This window comes from Electrona antarctica (assembly GCF_951216825.1).
Source record: "Electrona antarctica genome assembly, chromosome: 19".
Taxonomy (NCBI): domain Eukaryota; kingdom Metazoa; phylum Chordata; class Actinopteri; order Myctophiformes; family Myctophidae; genus Electrona; species Electrona antarctica.
Genome location: NC_136800.1, coordinates 42,834,514 through 42,853,003, shown reverse-complemented (window position 1 = coordinate 42,853,003; position 18,490 = coordinate 42,834,514). Strand labels below are relative to the sequence as shown.

Genomic DNA, 18,490 nt, shown 5'->3' with positions numbered 1-18,490 from the left:
CTAGACCAGAAACCACCCGCTCCTCTAGACCAGAAACCACCCGCCCCTCTAGACCAGAAACCACACACCCGTCCCTCTAGAGTAAAAGTAAAGTTCCTTTGTAATTTATCCTGATTTATAATGTTGTTTGATGTATGGTGTTTTGACTGTATTTTGTGTATTGCAACCTCGGCTACATTGAAAATGAGGGCTTGGCCTCAACTGTATTCCGAGTATAAATAAAGGTGGTGATGATGATGATACGTATCGTATCGCTGTTACAATGTATCGTTACAACCCTAAATCAAAGTGATGATGATGATACGTATCGTATCGCTGTTACAATGTATCGTTACACCCCTACATCAAAGTATTGCATTTATGGGCTTACTACTACCGCTTAGAACAGGGGTTCTCAACCTTTTTGGCCGGGGACCCCCGGAAATGCTTTGGCAATGTCTCGGGACCCCCGCCCCGCCCCCTCCCGACCCCCAATAAAAATTGACTGCTACAATAACCTTAAACCTTAAAAAAAAAAAAAAAAAAAATTAAAAAAATTATTTGGGGACCCCCCCCAACTAATTTGGCGACCCCCCCGAGGGGTCGCGACCCACGGGTTGAGAACCCCTGGCTTAGAAGTTGAATAATACCATTTATTTAGGGATTCCATTTCTTCCCTGCCTCAAGCAAATAGTACCTTTTTAGAAGATGAATTTGAAGGCGTATGGGCTGGAGCAAGCAACATTACGTAGACAGCTGTAGAATTGCACTTTATGTAGTCATAGCACTATAGTACACATGTATAATATTATATATAATATAGTATAGTATGTATAGTTTACATAGATACTCCACTGTTACGTTCTTAGTTTACGCATGATTCATGATAACTACTTTTTGAGTGGTGTAAACCACTCCTACGACTGGCTTTGTTAGTTTACGTGTCTGTCTGTCTGTCCGTGCTCAAAAAATGAGCACGGTTGCTATGGTCACCCAGTTCACCCGGGTGTGATTTCATTACGTCAGACATTACGTCAGACCACAGCTGATCAGGCTATATAAGACCTTACACCACTCAGTTCACACGGGTGTGATTTTTATATATGTGATGTATGCCATGCTTTTTGTTATTGCTTAATGTAAATCGCTCTGGATTAAGAGCGTCTGCTAAATGCCTAAATTGTTGTAAATTGTAATTGTAAATTGTAACATAATTTCTAGTTGTAATGGTATTTTCTTTTGACATTAAACTGCTGAAGAAAAGGGTTTGACTATGGCTTTTTACCCATTTAGACCTGAGGACGATTCTACAAATACATTCTAAATCCTGACAGTTTTCTGAAAAACCCTGTGTTTCCATGTCAGTCGTTCTCAAACATTTTCATGTCAGAATTATCTGTATTTGGCCGTGTACTCCCATCTGAAGATATGTCGTTCCAGGGACCCCCACAGAAGCAAAGATGGGTGAGTTTAAAACGTTCAATATAATTATTTGAATAATTTGGCCACATTGTCGCGATTTTTAAAAAATAGCAGACATACAAGCTCGTAGCGCGGCACTCGGTGAGCTTGTAGATCTGCTATTTTTCAATAGCTAAAGTATAACATAATGCTTAAAACACCAAAGGGCGTTCCCGCCCAGAATGGGTTAAATCTCCCACAAACGGTGTGAGAATGAGTTAGACATGGTGTGAGACAGTGGAGGATGCTTGATCTCTGTGAATCTGTTTATCTTTGGTTCTCGTTCTTTTTCCAGAGGGCAAATGGAGTACAAAATGCCAAGGAGCAAAAACATGCATAAAGAGCCCTAACAAAGCTGGCAGCCCAGACGCTGTGCACTGACCAACCTGACAACCTGGCAGCCCAGACGCTGTGCACTGATACTAACATTATGAGGTCTGATACTTACATTATGAGGTCGTGGCTCCTGAACCAGACGCTGTGCACTGATACTAACATTATGAGGTCGCTGTGCACTGATACTAACATTATGAGGTCGCTGTGCACTGATACTAACATTATGAGGTCGCTGTGCACTGATACTAACATTATGAGGTCGCTGTGCACTGATACTAACATTATGAGGTCGTGGCCCAGACGCTGTGCACTGATACTAACATTATGAGGTCCAGCCCAGACGCTGTGCACTGATACTAACATTATGAGGTCAGCCCAGACGCTGTGCACTGATACTAACATTATGAGGTCATGGCCCAGACGCTGTGCACTGATACTAACATTATGAGGTCCAGCCCAGACGCCGTGCACTGATACTAACATTATGAGGTCAGCCCAGACGCTGTGCACTGATACTAACATTATGAGGTCGTGGCCCAGACGCCGTGCACTGATACTAACATTATGAGGTCGTGGCCCAGACGCTGTGCACTGATACTAACATTATGAGGTCCCAGACGCTGTGCACTGATACTAACATTATGAGGTCCCAGACGCTGTGCACTGATACTAACATTATGAGGTCCCAGACGCTGTGCACTGATACTAACATTATGAGGTCCAGACGCTGTGCACTGATACTAACATTATGAGGTCCAGACGCTGTGCACTGATACTAACATTATGAGGTCCCAGACGCTGTGCACTGATACTAACATTATGAGGTCCAGACGCTGTGCACTGATACTAACATTATGAGGTCGTGGCCCAGACGCTGTGCACTGATACTAACATTATGAGGTCAGCCCAGACGCTGTGCACTGATACTAACATTATGAGGTCCCAGACGCTGTGCACTGATACTAACATTATGAGGTCAGCCCAGACGCTGTGCACTGATACTAACATTATGAGGTCAGCCCAGACGCTGTGCACTGATACTAACATTATGAGGTCGTGGCTCCTGAACCAGACACTGTGCACTGATACTAACATTATGAGGTCGTGGCTCCTGAACCAGACGCTGTGCACTGATACTAACATTATGAGGTCGTGGCTCCTGAACCAGACGCTGTGCACTGATACTAACATTATGATACTAACACTGATACTAACATTATGATACTAACACTGATACTAACATTATGATACTAACACTGATACTAACATTATGAGGTCGTGGCTCCTGAACCAGAAGTATCACACTCATGATGCGTGCGTGCGTGCGTGCGTGCGTGCGTGCGTGCGTGCGTGCGTGCGTGCGCGCGCGCGCGCGCGCGCGCGCGCGCGCGCGCGTGCGTGTATGTGGGGCGACTGTGGCTCAGGAGGTAGAGCAGGTCGTCCAATGATCCATGGGTCGGCGGTTCGTATCCCGGCTCCTCCTGTCTACATGTCGTAGACAGGAGGAGTGTCCTTGGGCAAGACACTGAACCCCAAATTGCTCCCGATGTGCTGGTTGGTACCTTGCATGGCTTCCGCCGCAATCGGTGTATGAATGGGTGAATGTAATGCACAATCTATGTAAAGCGCCTTGGATAAAGGCGCTATATAAATGCACCATTTTTTATTTACCATTTATGTGTGGTATGAGTATTACATGGACTCTGACGGCCATTAGACAGCATGCAGGCTATTGATCAGGTCGGCCTTCGACAGTTCCACTCTGTATTTTGACAGCTGTGATGCACTTTGAACCACAGATTGGCTTTCATGGACATTACTGTACATGTAATGAGGATGTGTTAAGTCCATGAAGAACGACAGCTTTTTCAGAAAACTGTCAGGATGTAGAAGACATTTTTAGAATCTGATCTCAGGTCAAAATGGGTTAAAATGAGTAATACACCATCTGGATGTCATCTTGTCTCTTCAAAAAAAAACACCCGTGTGAACTGAGTGGTGTAAGGTCTTATATAGACTGATCAGCTGTGGTCTGACGTAATGTCTGACGTAATGAAATCACACCCATGTGAACTGGGTGACCATAGCAACCATTCTCATTTTTTACGAACAGACAGACAGACAGACAGACAGACACGTAAACTAACAAAGCCAGTCGTAGGAGTGGTTTACACCACTCAAAAATAGAGAAATGGAAGCGCTGCAGAGATCAGTTAATGGCTGTTAGATGGGTTCTCTTTGGTGATACAGGTAGGACCATATAGAGCGTTGCAGTCCCGCCCCCTCGAGAGACCCTGGAAAGAAATCCCCGTTCATTTTCCTCATAGACTTTTCAGAAAGTATTTATTTAAAGACGTTTACGCCGCAGACAAAGCCAACTCTTGTCGTGACAAATCATGACAACAAAAAAAAAATTTCGGGCTGAACAAATAATTAGAAAGAAGAAGAAAACGGCAGGTTACAACACTTTTTTTGTTGTGGTTCTTCTTTGTAATTATTTGTTTGGTCCAAAATATTGTGTTTGTTGTCATGATTTGTCACGACAAGAGTTGGCTTCGTACGACGCTTATTATAAGGTCTTTAAATAAATACGTTTTGAAATATCTATGGGAAAAATGCATTGGGAACTATTTCCGGGGGCCTGGCGTCGTCATGAAATGGGGCGGGACTGGGACTGGCGTCGTCATGAAAGGGGGCGGGACTGGGACTGGCGTCATCATGAAATGGGGGCGGGACTGGGCCTGCCGTCGTCATGAAAGGGGGCGGGACTGGGCCTGGCGTCGTCATGAAAGGGGGCGGGACTGGGACTGGCGGCGTCATGAAAGGGGGCGGGACTGGGACTGGCGTCATCATGAAATGGGGCGGGACTGGGCCTGCCGTCATCATGAAATGGGGGCGGGACTGGGACTGGCGTCGTCATGAAAGGGGGCGGGACTGGGCCTGGCGTCGTCATGAAAGGGGGCGGGACTGGGCCTGGCGTCATCATGAAAGGGGGCGGGACTGGGACTGGCGTCGTTATGAAAGGGGGCGGGACTGGGCCTGGCGTCATCATGAAAGGGGGCGGGACTGGGCCTGCCGTCGTCATGAAAGGGGGCGGGACTGGGCCTGGCGTCGTCATGAAAGGGGGCGGGACTGGGCCTGGCGTCGTCATGAAAGGGGGAGGGACTGGGCCTGCCGTCGTCATGAAAGGGGGCGGGACTGGGCCTGGCGTCATCATGAAAGGGGGCGGGACTGGGCCTGGCGTCATCATGAAAGGGGGCGGGACTGGGCCTGGCGTCGTCATGAAAGGGGGCGGGACTGGGCCTGGCGTCATCATGAAAGGGGGCGGGACTGGGCCTGGCGTCATCATGAAAGGGGGCGGGACTGGGCCTGGCGTCATCATGAAAGGGGGCGGGACTGGGCCTGCCGTCGTCATGAAAGGGGGCGGGACTGGGCCTGGCGTCATCATGAAAGGGGGCGGGACTGGGCCTGCCGTCGTCATGAAAGGGGGCGGGACTGGGCCTGCCGTCGTCATGAAAGGGGGCGGGACTGCGACACTCTATAGACAGAAAAAGGTATTTTTCCTTCAAGTTGTACTGCTTAACCCATTCAGACCTGGCAACGATTCTACAAATGTCTTCTAAATCCTGACAGTTTTCTGAAAAACCTATGTTTCTATGTCAGTGGTTCTCAAACATTTTCATGTCAAGGACCCCCAAAAATATATGTAATTGGCCGCCGACCCCCGTCAGAAAATATGTTGTTCAATGCTTGAAACACCAAGAGGGATTCCCGCCCAAAATGGGTTAATTCCCAAAGGTGTAAATTGCAGACTTGCAAAGAAAAAAAGGGGAATCCAAGGCCGTCTTTGGTGAAAAAAAGAAAAAAAAACAGGACCTACGGGTTTCGACCGATAAAGGTCTTCGTCAGGGTCTATCAGTATCAGATAGACCCTAGCCTGAGCTAACGCTAGACATTTCTGGCCTAGATGGAAGGGCCGCGGCTCAGATTTGCGCGACACCCTGATTGGTGCACCGATCTGTCCGTCAGCCCCGGTCTCTCCTCCCCCCCAGCCCCCCCCCCCCCCCCCCCCCCCCCCCCCCCCCAGTTATTGTGTCGACCAGAAGCAGAAACCACTGGAGTCGGCACACGTTGGTTTGTTTCTTAGACGGTGTGGTGGGTTCTTCAGCAATTCTCCTCATTTTCCTCGCATAGCCTCGTTTGAAGTTCCACTGGTAATGATTTCCTCACGGTGTTATTTTGACGGGTGCACACCGCTCAGAGCCCTGACGTCACATCATTTGAAGCGACGCCTACGCGGAAGGGTTGACTCCCACGTTTAGGCCAGTGCAGCCCATGCGTAAATCCAGGCTTTCATTTTTCGCGCAGACGAAATGAAAGCCTGGGTATCGAGGCTAGATAGACCCTGACCCTAAATGATACATCTTTTTTTGCCTTGCCTTGGATTCCCTTTTTTGTCTTTGCAAGTCTACAATTTACACCTTTGGGAATAAAGCAGTACAACTTGAAGGAAAAATATTTCTTTCCTACCAGAATTTCTCTTTTTTGTGTGTGTTGAGTGTGTGACCCATGTAGAAGCCAACTGTCGCTTTTATGGCACGCAAACGCACTCTCTCCCTCCACACTGTTCCAATATGTGTCACGTTGAAACAGGAAGAGGTTTCGTGACAGTGTGGGGGCATCGAGACATTACTGTGAAAAGACACGGCAGCCAAGAAGACCTGTCAATCATACATGAGTGACAGGTCAAAGTGGGCACGGTAAGAGATCTCTCATTAGAGTTTGAAGCTTCTGTGAGTAGACACCAGAGTATGTTCTCTGTGTGTGTGCGTGTGCGCACGCGTGTGTGTGGGTGCGTGCGTGCGTGCGTGCGTGCGTGCGTGCGTGCGTGCGTGCGTACGTGTGCATGTGTGCATGCCTGTCAGTGCCTGGCAACCTCCCACGGCGCATTTAATGTGCAGTACATGCCAGTGGCTGAAGGTTCCTATAACGGCAGTGGGTGCCCCCCGCCCCGCCCCCCAGCCACCCCCCCGCGGCCGGCGGTGTTGCTGCCCCTCCCCTCCCGGCTCATGGCTCTTTACAGACGGTACACAGACAGCAGCCTCTCCGCTGACTGTGTTAGTGTTGTGTTGCTGCAGGAGACGGAGTGTGAATGAACCGTGCGCTCACTGGAACAAAGCCACCGTATTACGCCAGGGCTCCACCGGACGCGTTGCGTCTCCGTCGCGTGCGTCAAAAAACGCACCGGTTCAATTTTAATGCACGCGTCGCGTCTCCGTCAACGCAACGCAACGCGGGCAGTGGAGCCACCCTTCATTGATTAAAAAGGGAACATTCCCTGACGGTGACGGAGACGCGACGCTGACGCGCCCGGTGGAGCCCGGCCATTAGCATTTGAATACCTGTTCTGTGAACACCGTAAAGGTGTGTGCCTATGTGACAAAATGACCAGGGGGAGGGGATCTTCAGCCTTCATCTCAGTGGGTGCTATTTGGCTTATTATTTTTTCAGTGGGTGCCCAAGCCCTCAGGCACTCCCGAAGTTGACGCCGTTGGTACATGCATGTGTGTTTCCACTCTTATAGTCAATTAGAGTGTTTGTTTTTTACCAGCAATCTGTACGGTTAAGTTGCACACATGTCTTTAGCGTTTTTAAATGAGGAACCTCATTTATAAATGCTAAAGAAATGAGGAGCGAAGCAGGGCTTCATTTATAAATGCTAAAGACATGAGGAGCGAAGCAGGGCTTCATTTATAAATGCTAAAGACATGAGGAGCGAAGCAGGGCTTCCTCGTAAGAAATTTGAGCGACACCGGCTGAGACGTGAAACCAGTTTTGCTGACGTGTTAATGGGAAAACAAAGGCGGCTTTATTGCTGTGTTTCCCTGCAGCACCAGAAATGTGCATGCATAGGGGTGGTGGTGAGGGGGCTGCCAATGCATAGGGGTGGTGGTGAGGGGGCTGCCAATGCATAGGGGTGGTGGTGAGGGGGCTGCCAATGCATAGGGGTGGTGGTGAGGGGGCTGCCAATGCATAGGGGTGGTGGTGAGGGGGCTGCCAATGCATAGGGGTGGTGGTGAGGGGGCTGCCAATGCATAGGGGTGGTGGTGAGGGGGCTGCCAATGCATAGGGGTGGTGGTGAGGGGGCTGCCAATGCATCTTTTGTTCCGTTTTGTTTTGTTTTTCACCCACGTCTTTAAGAAGCTAGACTGGGCTTTGGCTAGAATCTATGTATGTATAGATATTCCACTCTTACGTTCTTAGCTTACGCATGATCATGATAACTACATTTTGTGTATGTGAAGTATTCCCATGCTTTTTGTTCTTGCTTAATGTAAGTCGCTCTGGATTAAGAGTGTCTGCTAAATGCCTAAATTGTAAATTGTAAGAGCAAAGCCAAATGAAGAGCAAAGCTCCAACTCTTAAGCCCTAACCTTGAAACTCCTTGCAACCATTATTCCCAACGGCATGTTGCAAGGAGTTGCATTGGTGTGGGTTTGTTTTCTTGCAAGGAGTTGCATGGCGACCCTCAGTGGCGTGCACAGATAGACCCTAGGGGGTGCTAGAGCACCCCCTGCCCTTTTGGCAATGTGCCCTTTTTTTTCTCTTATTCTTACAGTATGTGGACCATGGTGACATTGATCAATTCTTGATAAAAAGCTTTTAATATATTATTTAGGCCCCACAATCTATAAATCTCACACTATTAAGGCAACCGGCCGGTTCCACGCGCTGCACAAAGTGCCCTTTTTTTCCACTTGAGCACCTGCCCCTCTAAATGTCTGTGCACGCCACTGGCGACCCTCTTATCTGGTGTGGTTATAGGGCTTCAGAAATACCTGCATGTCAGATTCCCAACGTGTGAAAAGTAAACTTTTATACACAGTAATGCGGCAGGATCAATACAACTACCTGAGAGGGGAGGAAATTGCAGCAACAATCTCGTCTAAAACGGCAAAAAAAAAAAGCTTACAGTTTAAAATCCTTAAATCTTTAGTTGTATAATTAATTCACTGACCACTTTCACTATGCCTGCTTCACAAGGCATAGTGGACTTACTCAAAGGCTTAAAAACAAAATGCTGGTAGCACAGAATCATTACCAGGTACATGCTCAATGTTTCTCCCGAGACACGCAATAGAACAGACAGCTAGAAACGAAGGAAGTTGGATTATTGAGGATACAGTTAAACAACTGAAATTAATCATAATGTTTGACATAATTCCCCAAAAGGCCCCAGAATATACCTGTATGTGTCTGTCAAATTGATTCAGTTGTAAGCCGGCATAATTGCAAACACAAGAGTAATACCATACTGTCTGGGATCTCCTCATGGAGCAACCTTACATTACACACAAAGCCAAACAAAGCCAATTTGGAAAACAAACTTTAAGTGTGATTAAGTATGAAAGGACAGAGTTTGAACCATAGTGTGGGTTTGCAAGGGGGGACTACTAGTACTGTATGTTTTCATCAAGGAATATGGAAATGAGTGTTTGTTTTTAAGAGCCATATCCTTCATTGTCTCCACCAGGTCGAAGGCATGGGGAGAGAGTATGTTTTGCACTCCGTCCGTGTGCGTGTGTGCGTCCGTCCGTCCTTGTCTCCACCAGGCCGAAGGCATGGGGAGAGAGTATGTTTTGCACTCCGTCCGTGTGCGTGTGTGTGTCCGTCCGTCCTTGTCTCCACCAGGTCGAAGGCATGGGGAGAGAGTATGTTTTGCACTCCGTCCGTGTGCGTGTGTGTGTCCGTCCGTCCTCGTCTCCACCAGGTCGAAGGCATGGGGAGAGAGTATGTTTTGCACTCCGTCCGTGTGCGTGTGTGTGTCCGTCCGTCCTCGTCTCCACCAGGTCGAAGGCATGGGGAGAGAGTATGTTTTGCACTCCGTCCGTGTGCGTGTGTGTGTCCGTCCGTCCTTGTCTCCACCAGGTCGAAGGCATGGGGAGAGAGTATGTTTTGCACTCCGTCCGTGTGCGTGTGTGTGTCCGTCCGTCCTTGTCTCCACCAGGCCGAAGGCATGGGGAGAGAGTATGTTTTGCACTCCGTCCGTGTGCGTCCGTCCGTCCGTCCGTCCATCCTTGTCTCCACCAGGCCGAAGGCATGGGGAGAGAGTATGTTTTGCACTCTGTCCGTGTGTGTGTCCGTGTGTGTGTCCGTCCGTTACCAGCTAATCTCCGGCACCGTTGGCCCGATCCATGCCAAACTGTGCACACACACTCCCTGGATGCCAACGACGAACCTCTGCCCCAAATATTCCACAACGGTCTGTTATAGCGCCACCATGAGGCAGATTTTGGCAAAACACATTTCTGTAGATTACTCACGCACATTTTATCCATACATCACACAATTCGGTATACACTATCTCCATAGTCATGTGATCAACACGGATCTGCACTATTTCCCATCTTCCATCCTGATTGGCTAAGATTGGCTTCCAAAGCTCACATGATTGGTCAGTTTCGAACAAAATGCCACAAATCACAAACACAATGTGCAATTTCCATGAAATTCCTGTTTTTACCTATAACTGCATCGATCTGTGTACAACTTTGTAGGTGCACTCCCTAGAGGCCATGGAAAAACATTGTCCCTGCATCCCTCCACATCTGCTGGTTATAGCGCCACCATGAGGCCGATATATGAAAAACACATTGTTTATATTAGTCGCACAGATCTCATCCAAATCTCACGCAAATGATCTCTGTAGTCATGTGATCAAGACGAGGCTGTTGGATTTCTCAGATTCTACACTGATTGGCTAAGATTGCCTTTCCAAACTTTTCAGGAGTGGCCCGTTTCGTACAAAATGCTGCAAATGTCCTGCTCATCCAGAATTATATCCTCAGAGATGCTATGAGTGATCTGGCTCTGCATTTCCTCAACAAAATGAAGAAAACAAAAAAACATGTTTATATTACTCCTAAACATTTTGCCAAACATCACACACACTCCTATCCTCCTGGTGGAGACCTGTGCCCAGAAGGGCACTTGTTCTAGTTTCACTGTGTAATACTCCCATTATGTATAGTTTAACTTGTGATAGATAGTGTATGGCAGAGGTGCCCACACTTTTTTGACTCAATAACTACTTTTAAACTGACCAGCTCAACAAGATCTACCCACCCCGACAGAATGTTATCCCATAGAAGGGCAAAATGGAATTGCTAGGGTTTTTATATATTATATATACATATATATATATATATGTATATATGTGATGTTTGTCTGCAACGCTCTTGAAAACAATATATTGTTTGTGGGTTTGAGCTGACAGGTCCTTTTTATGTCAATCAATCAAGTCACCTGAATTCAAGTGGCAGATGCCAAAAATAGTTATATATTTTAGGAGCATGTCATGTGGTCTACTTGCACAGCCTATGACTGTGATCTACCTTATGGGCACCCCTGGTGTTTGGTGACTGTGATCTACCTTATGGGCACCCCTGGTGTTTGGTGACTGTGATCTACCTTATGGGCACCCCTGGTGTTTGGTGACACTCGCTTTCCCAAACAATAATCAAAGAGCTTTGTTAGCCAATTTTGACCTGAGATCAGATTCTAAAATCTTCTAAATCCTGACGGTTTTCTGAAAAAGCTATATTTCTATGTCAGTCGTTCTTCGATTTTTCAAAAATAGCAGACCTACAAAGCTCATAGCGCGCCACTCGGTGGCGCGCTATGAGCTTGTAGATCTGCTATTTCTCAATAGCTAAAGCATAGCATAATGCTAACACCAAAAGGGGTTCCCGCCCAGACTGGGTTAGAGAACTGTCGAGTTTCCTGTCCATGAATCTCCAAACAGTCAGAGACGTTTGAACGGAACATAATCCCTACAGTATAGCCTGATAATAGCCAGAGGCACTCTGCTATGAATAATTCATTGGCCTCACATTAGGAGGTGAGTCGCACGCCATGACGTAAACACAGGGATGCAGCTAATGTTTAACGATGCGGACAAATGCATAAACAGCCGTGATAAATGTTTTCCATGAAATAAACCTCTCGCAGACAGACAGGTGGTGGGGGGCAAGGCAAGTGCAACAACGTCCAGTCTTATTATGAACTCCTATAACAGAAATGGTGAATCAGCTCAGTGGCCTTGTGGTTAGAGTGCGCGCCCTGGAGGGACTGCAGGGAGCTCGGGGGTTCGATCCCCGGCCGGTTCGTATCAAAGAAGAAATGGGACCCAGTGCCTCCCCTGCTTGGCACTTCAGCATCAAGGGTTGGATAGCGGGGATTAAGTCCCTGCGACATACTGTACACCAGCGTGTCATGTCCATGTACAGTACTGTACATCAAGCTGCCTGACGCTACAGAAACAGGAGATTATTATTATTAAATGCTGTATGGATTATGTACACCACTTCTAAATAGGATGTCATCCAGCTGATCAAATAGCATTGATGTATGCATTGCATGCTATACGTCTTCTTAACCCCGGGGACCCCTTTTGGTGTTAGCATTATGTTATGCTTTAGCTATTGAAAAATAGCAGATCTACAAGCTCATAGCGCGCCACCGAGTGGCGCGCTACGAGCTTGTAGGGTCTGCTATTTTTGAAAAATCGAAGAACGACTGACATAGAAACATAGCTTTTTCAGAAAACTGTCAGGATGTAGAAGACATTTTTAGAATCTGATCTCAGGTCAAAATGGGTTAAATCTTCTTACCCTACATGTACTTTAGCTTAGTATAGTTTCAAAGTGGCTGCATGCCAGTCAAAATAAGCGTCTGGTTAAATCTTCTCGCATGTACTTTAGTAGGGGGCGGGGCTACATGCCAGTCAAAATAAGCGTCTGGTTTTAAGTAGCTTTGGCTAGTCTCTCCTTGCACCGAAGTGAGTAACAATCAGAGTGTTTTACATGTATATGTATATTGCGATGAATCCACGTCCGTAGACTCAGGGTTGGGAGGCGTTTGGCATGCAGGGATCCGCTTGTAATTCCGATCGACGGCGCATTAGTCTGACAACGTGGCGTCCGCGTGCCGCTAGGGTTAGGGTTCGGGACAGGGTTAGTACTAGTAGGGATGTGCTCCCGATACACTTTTTTCGCTTCCGATCCCAATACCTCAATTTGTGAGTTAGCCGATACCGAATACCAATACCAGTGTCGTGATCTCATGTTGTGTTTATAGCTATCTAGCTATATTATATCTTGTGTTGTGTTTATAGCTATCTAGCTATATTATATCTCATGTTGTGTTTATAGCTATCTAGCTATATATATCTCATGTTGTGTTTATAGCTATCTAGCTATATATATCTCATGTTGTGTTTATAGCTATCTAGCTATATATATCTCATGTTGTGTTTATAGCTATCTAGCTATATATATATCGTGTTGTGTTTATAGCAGACTCCTCACTCAAATGTGCACTTGCAGTTTGAGCAACTCCAAAGCAAACTCCACATGTCCCAACATTTTTTTCCCTGCCATAGTGTCAACCCCCTTACACCCCTGTGTCGGATCGGTGGTTAGACTGGCATATTCACCGATACCGATATGACCCGATATGACAAATAAGGGCCGATCCGATACTTTTCCCGATACCGATACAGTATCATTTCTAGTTAGTAGTGGAGTGAGTCGGACCAACGTGCCGTCGACATGATGACGCTGACCTGTTTGGCATTTATGTCTAACTAATTTATGCTTTCTTGCATTCAGATAGGCCTGATGTAGAAATTTAAAAAATGTCTTCTAAATCATGTTAATTTTCTGAAAACCTCATGTTTCTATATCAGTGGTTCTCAATATTTCATGTCAAGGACCCCAAAAATTATATGTAATTGGCCGCTGACCTCCATCTGAAAATATGTTGTTCCAGGGACCTCCCAGAAACAAAGATTTGAGATAAAAATCGCTCTGAAAGAATATATCAAGCTGACAATATTAAATATAAGTATTAAAGTTAAATCTGACTTGCCTAAGCCTGCATTGCAGACAAGGACTGTTCTATGTATTTTTCAGAATGGACAAAATAATTATAATTTTTTAATACAGAATGAGATTATATCGACATCGGTAATATCGGTTATCGGCCATAACAGCAATAATATTAATTATATCGGATATCGATATATCGGCCAAAATGTCTCATCGGCACAGAGCGTTAGAGTGGCTAAACCTCCATGTCACTCTGTAGGAGGACTACATTATCTGTAGGAGGACTACATTACCCAAACAGCACCATGTTACTCTGTAGGAGGACTACATTATCTGTAGGAGGACTACATTACCCACACAGCACCATGTCACTCTGTAGGAGGACTACATTATCTGTAGGAGGACTACATTACCCACACAGCACCATGTCACTCTGTAGGAGGACTACATTATCTGTAGGAGGACTACATTACCCACACAGCACCATGTCACTCTGTAGGAGGACTACACTATCTGTAGGAGGACTACATTACCCACACAGCACCATGTCACTCTGTAGGAGGACTACATTATCTGTAGGAGGACTACATTACCCACACAGCACCATGTCACTCTGTTGGAGGACTAAATTATCTGTAGGACTACATTACCCACACAGCACCATGTCACTCTGTAGGAGGACTACATTATCTGTAGGAGGACTACATTACCCACACAGCACCATGTCACTCTGTAGGAGGACTACATTATCTGTAGGAGGACTACGTTACCCACACAGCACCATGTCACTCTGTAGGAGGACTACATTACCCACACAGCACCATGTCACTCTGTAGGAGGACTACATTATATGTAGGAGGACTACATTACCCACACAGCACCATGTCACTCTGTAGGAGGACTACATTATCTGTAGGAGGACTACATTACCCACACAGCACCATGTCCCTCTGTAGGAGGACTACATTATCTGTAGGAGGACTACATTACCTGTCGGAGGACTACATTACCCACACAGCACCATGTCACTCTGTAGGAGGACTACATTATCTGTAGGAGGACTACATTACCCACACAGCACCATGCCACTCTGTAGGAGGACTACATTATCTGTAGGAAGACTACATTACCCACACAGCACCATGTCACTCTGTAGGAGGACTACATTATCTGTAGGAGGACTACGTTACTCACACAGCACCATGTCACTCTGTACGAGGACTACATTACCCACACAGCACAATGTCACTCTGTAGGAGGACTACATTATATGTAGGAGGACTACATTACCCACACAGCACCATGTCACTCTGTAGGAGGACTACATTATCTGTAGGAGGACTACATTACCCACACAGCACCATGTCACTCTGTAGGAGGACTACATTATCTGTAGGAGGACTACATTATCTGTCGGAGGACTACATTACCCACACAGCACCATGTCACTCTGTAGGAGGACTACATTATCTGTAGGAGGACTACATTACCCACACAGCACCATGTCACTCTGTAGGAGGACTACATTATCTGTAGGAGGACTACATTACCCACACAGCACCATGTCACTCTGTAGGAGGACTACATTATCTGTATGAGGACTACATTACCCACACAGCACCATGTCACTCTGTAGGAGGACTACATTATCTGTAGGAGGACTACATTACCCACACAGCACCATGTCACTCTGTAGGAGGACTACATTATCTGTAGGAGGACTACATTACCCACACAGCACCATGCCCCTCTGTAGGAGGACTACATTATCTGTAGGAGGACTACATTACCCACACATCACCATGTCACTCTGTAGGAGGACTACATTATCTGTAGTAGGACTACATTACCCACACAGCACCATGTCACTCTGTAGGAGGACTACATTATCTGTAGGACTAAATTACCCACACAGCACCATGTCACTCTGTAGGAGGACTACATTATCTGTAGGAGGACTATATTACCTGTAGGAGGACTACATTACCCACACAGCACCATGTCACTCTGTAGGAGGACTACATTATCTGTAGGAGGACTACATTACCCACACAGCACCATGTCACTCTGTAGGAGGACTACATTATCTGTAGGAGGACTACATTACCCACACAGCACCATGTCACTCTGTAGGAGGACTACATTATCTGTAGGAGGACTAAATTGCCCACACAGCACCATGTCACTCTGTAGGAGGACTACATTATCTGTAGTAGGACTACATTACCCACACAGCACCATGTCACTCTGTAGGAGGACTACATTATCTGTAGGAGGACTACATTACCCACACATCACCATGTCACTCTGTAGGAGGACTACATTATCTGTAGTAGGACTACATTACCCACACAGCACCATGTCACTCTGTAGGAGGACTACATTATCTGTAGGACTAAATTACCCACACAGCACCATGTCACTCTGTAGGAGGACTACATTATCTGTAGGAGGACTATATTACCTGTAGGAGGACTACATTACCCACACAGCACCATGTCACTCTGTAGGAGGACTACATTATCTGTAGGAGGACTACATTACCCACACAGCACCATGTCACTCTGTAGGAGGACTACATTATCTGTAGGAGGACTACATTACCCACACAGCACCATGTCACTCTGTAGGAGGACTACATTATCTGTAGGAGGACTAAATTACCCACACAGCACCATGTCACTCTGTAGGAGGACTACACTATCTGTAGTAGGACTACATTACCCACACAGCACCATGTCACTCTGTAGGAGGACTACATTATCTGTAGGAGGACTACATTACCCACACAGCACCATGTCACTCTGTATGAGGACTACATTATCTGTAGGAAGACTAGATTACCCACACAGCACCATGTCACTCTGTAGGAGGACTACATTATCTGTAGGAGGACTACATTATCTGTAGGAGGACTGCATTACCCACACAGCACCATGTCACTCTGTAGGAGGACTACATTATCTGTAGGAGGACTACATTACCCACACAGCACCATGTCACTCTGTAGGAGGACTACATTATCTGTAGGAGGACTACATTACCCACACAGCACCATGTCACTCTGTAGGAGGACTACATTATCTGTAGGAGGACTACATTACACACACAGCACCATGTCACTCTGTAGGAGGACTACATTATCTGTAGGAGGACTACATTACCCACACAGCACCATGTCACTCTGTAGGAGGACTACATTATCTGTAGGAGGACTACATTACCCACACAGCACCATGTCACTCTGTAGGAGGACTACATTATCTGTAGGAGGACTACATTACACACAGCACCATGTTACTCTGTAGGAGGACTACATTATCTGTAGGAGGACTACATTACCCACACAGCACCATGTCACTCTGTAGGAGGACTACATTATCTGTAGGAGGACTACATTACCCACACAGCACCATGCCACTCTGTAGGAGGACTACATTATCTGTAGGACTACATTACACACACAGCACCATGCCACTCTGTATGAGGACTACATTATCTGTAGGAGGACTACATTACCCGCACAGCACCATGTCACTCTGTAGGAGGACTACATTATCTGTAGGAGGACTACATTACCCGCACAGCACCATGCCACTCTGTAGGAGGACTACATTATCTGTAGGAGGACTACATTACCCGCACAGCACCATGCCACTCTGTAGGAGGACTACATTATCTGTAGGAGGACTACATTACCCGCACAGCACCATGTCACTCTGTAGGAGGACTACATTATCTGTAGGAGGACTACATTACCCACACAGCACCATGTCACTCTGTAGGAGGACTACATTATCTGTAGGAGGACTACATTACCCACACAGCACCATGTCACTCTGTAGGATGACTACATTATCTGTAGGAGGACTGCATTACCCACACAGCACCATGTCACTCTGTAGGAGGACTACATTATCTGTAGGAGGACTACATTACCCACACAGCACCATGTCACTCTGTAGGAGGACTACATTATCTGTAGGAGGACTACATTACCCACACAGCACCATGTCACTCTGTAGGAGGACTACATTATCTGTAGGAGGACTACATTACACACACAGCACCATGTTACTCTGTAGGAGGACTACATTATCTGTAGGAGGACTACATTACCCACACAGCACCATGTCACTCTGTAGGAGGACTACATTATCTGTAGGAGGACTACATTACCCACACAGCACCATGCCACTCTGTAGGAGGACTACATTATCTGTAGGAGGACTACATTACACACACAGCACCATGCCACTCTGTATGAGGACTACATTATCTGTAGGAGGACTACATTACCCGCACAGCACCATGTCACTCTGTAGGAGGACTACATTATCTGTAGGAGGACTACATTACCCGCACAGCACCATGCCACTCTGTAGGAGGACTACATTATCTGTAGGAGGACTACATTACCCGCACAGCACCATGCCACTCTGTAGGAGGACTACATTATCTGTAGGAGGACTACATTACCCGCACAGCACCATGTCACTCTGTAGGAGGACTACATTATCTGTAGGAGGACTACATTACCCACACAGCACCATGTCACTCTGTAGGAGGACTACATTATCTGTAGGAGGACTACATTACCCACACAGCACCATGTCACTCTGTAGGATGACTACATTATCTGTAGGAGGACTGCATTACCCACACAGCACCATGTCACTCTGTAGGAGGACTACATTATCTGTAGGAGGACTACATTACCCACACAGCACCATGTCACTCTGTAGGAGGACTACATTATCTGTAGGAGGACTACATTACACACACAGCACCATGTTACTCTGTAGGAGGACTACATTATCTGT

The 18,490-nt window shown here is 46.6% G+C and overlaps 1 protein-coding gene across 1 annotated transcript in view; it reads right to left on the bottom strand.

The window, feature by feature from the left end:
• Window positions 1–5,199: 5,199 nt before the first annotated feature.
• htr4 (5-hydroxytryptamine receptor 4) overlaps window positions 5,200–18,490 on the bottom strand; it is a 231,977-nt gene continuing 218,686 nt past the window's right edge. The window contains exon 7 of the mRNA XM_079529534.1: window positions 5,200–5,314. Within this exon, the coding sequence (XP_079385660.1) occupies window positions 5,287–5,314 (28 nt within the window). The 3' untranslated portion in view covers window positions 5,200–5,286. The remainder of the gene's footprint in view (window positions 5,315–18,490) is intronic.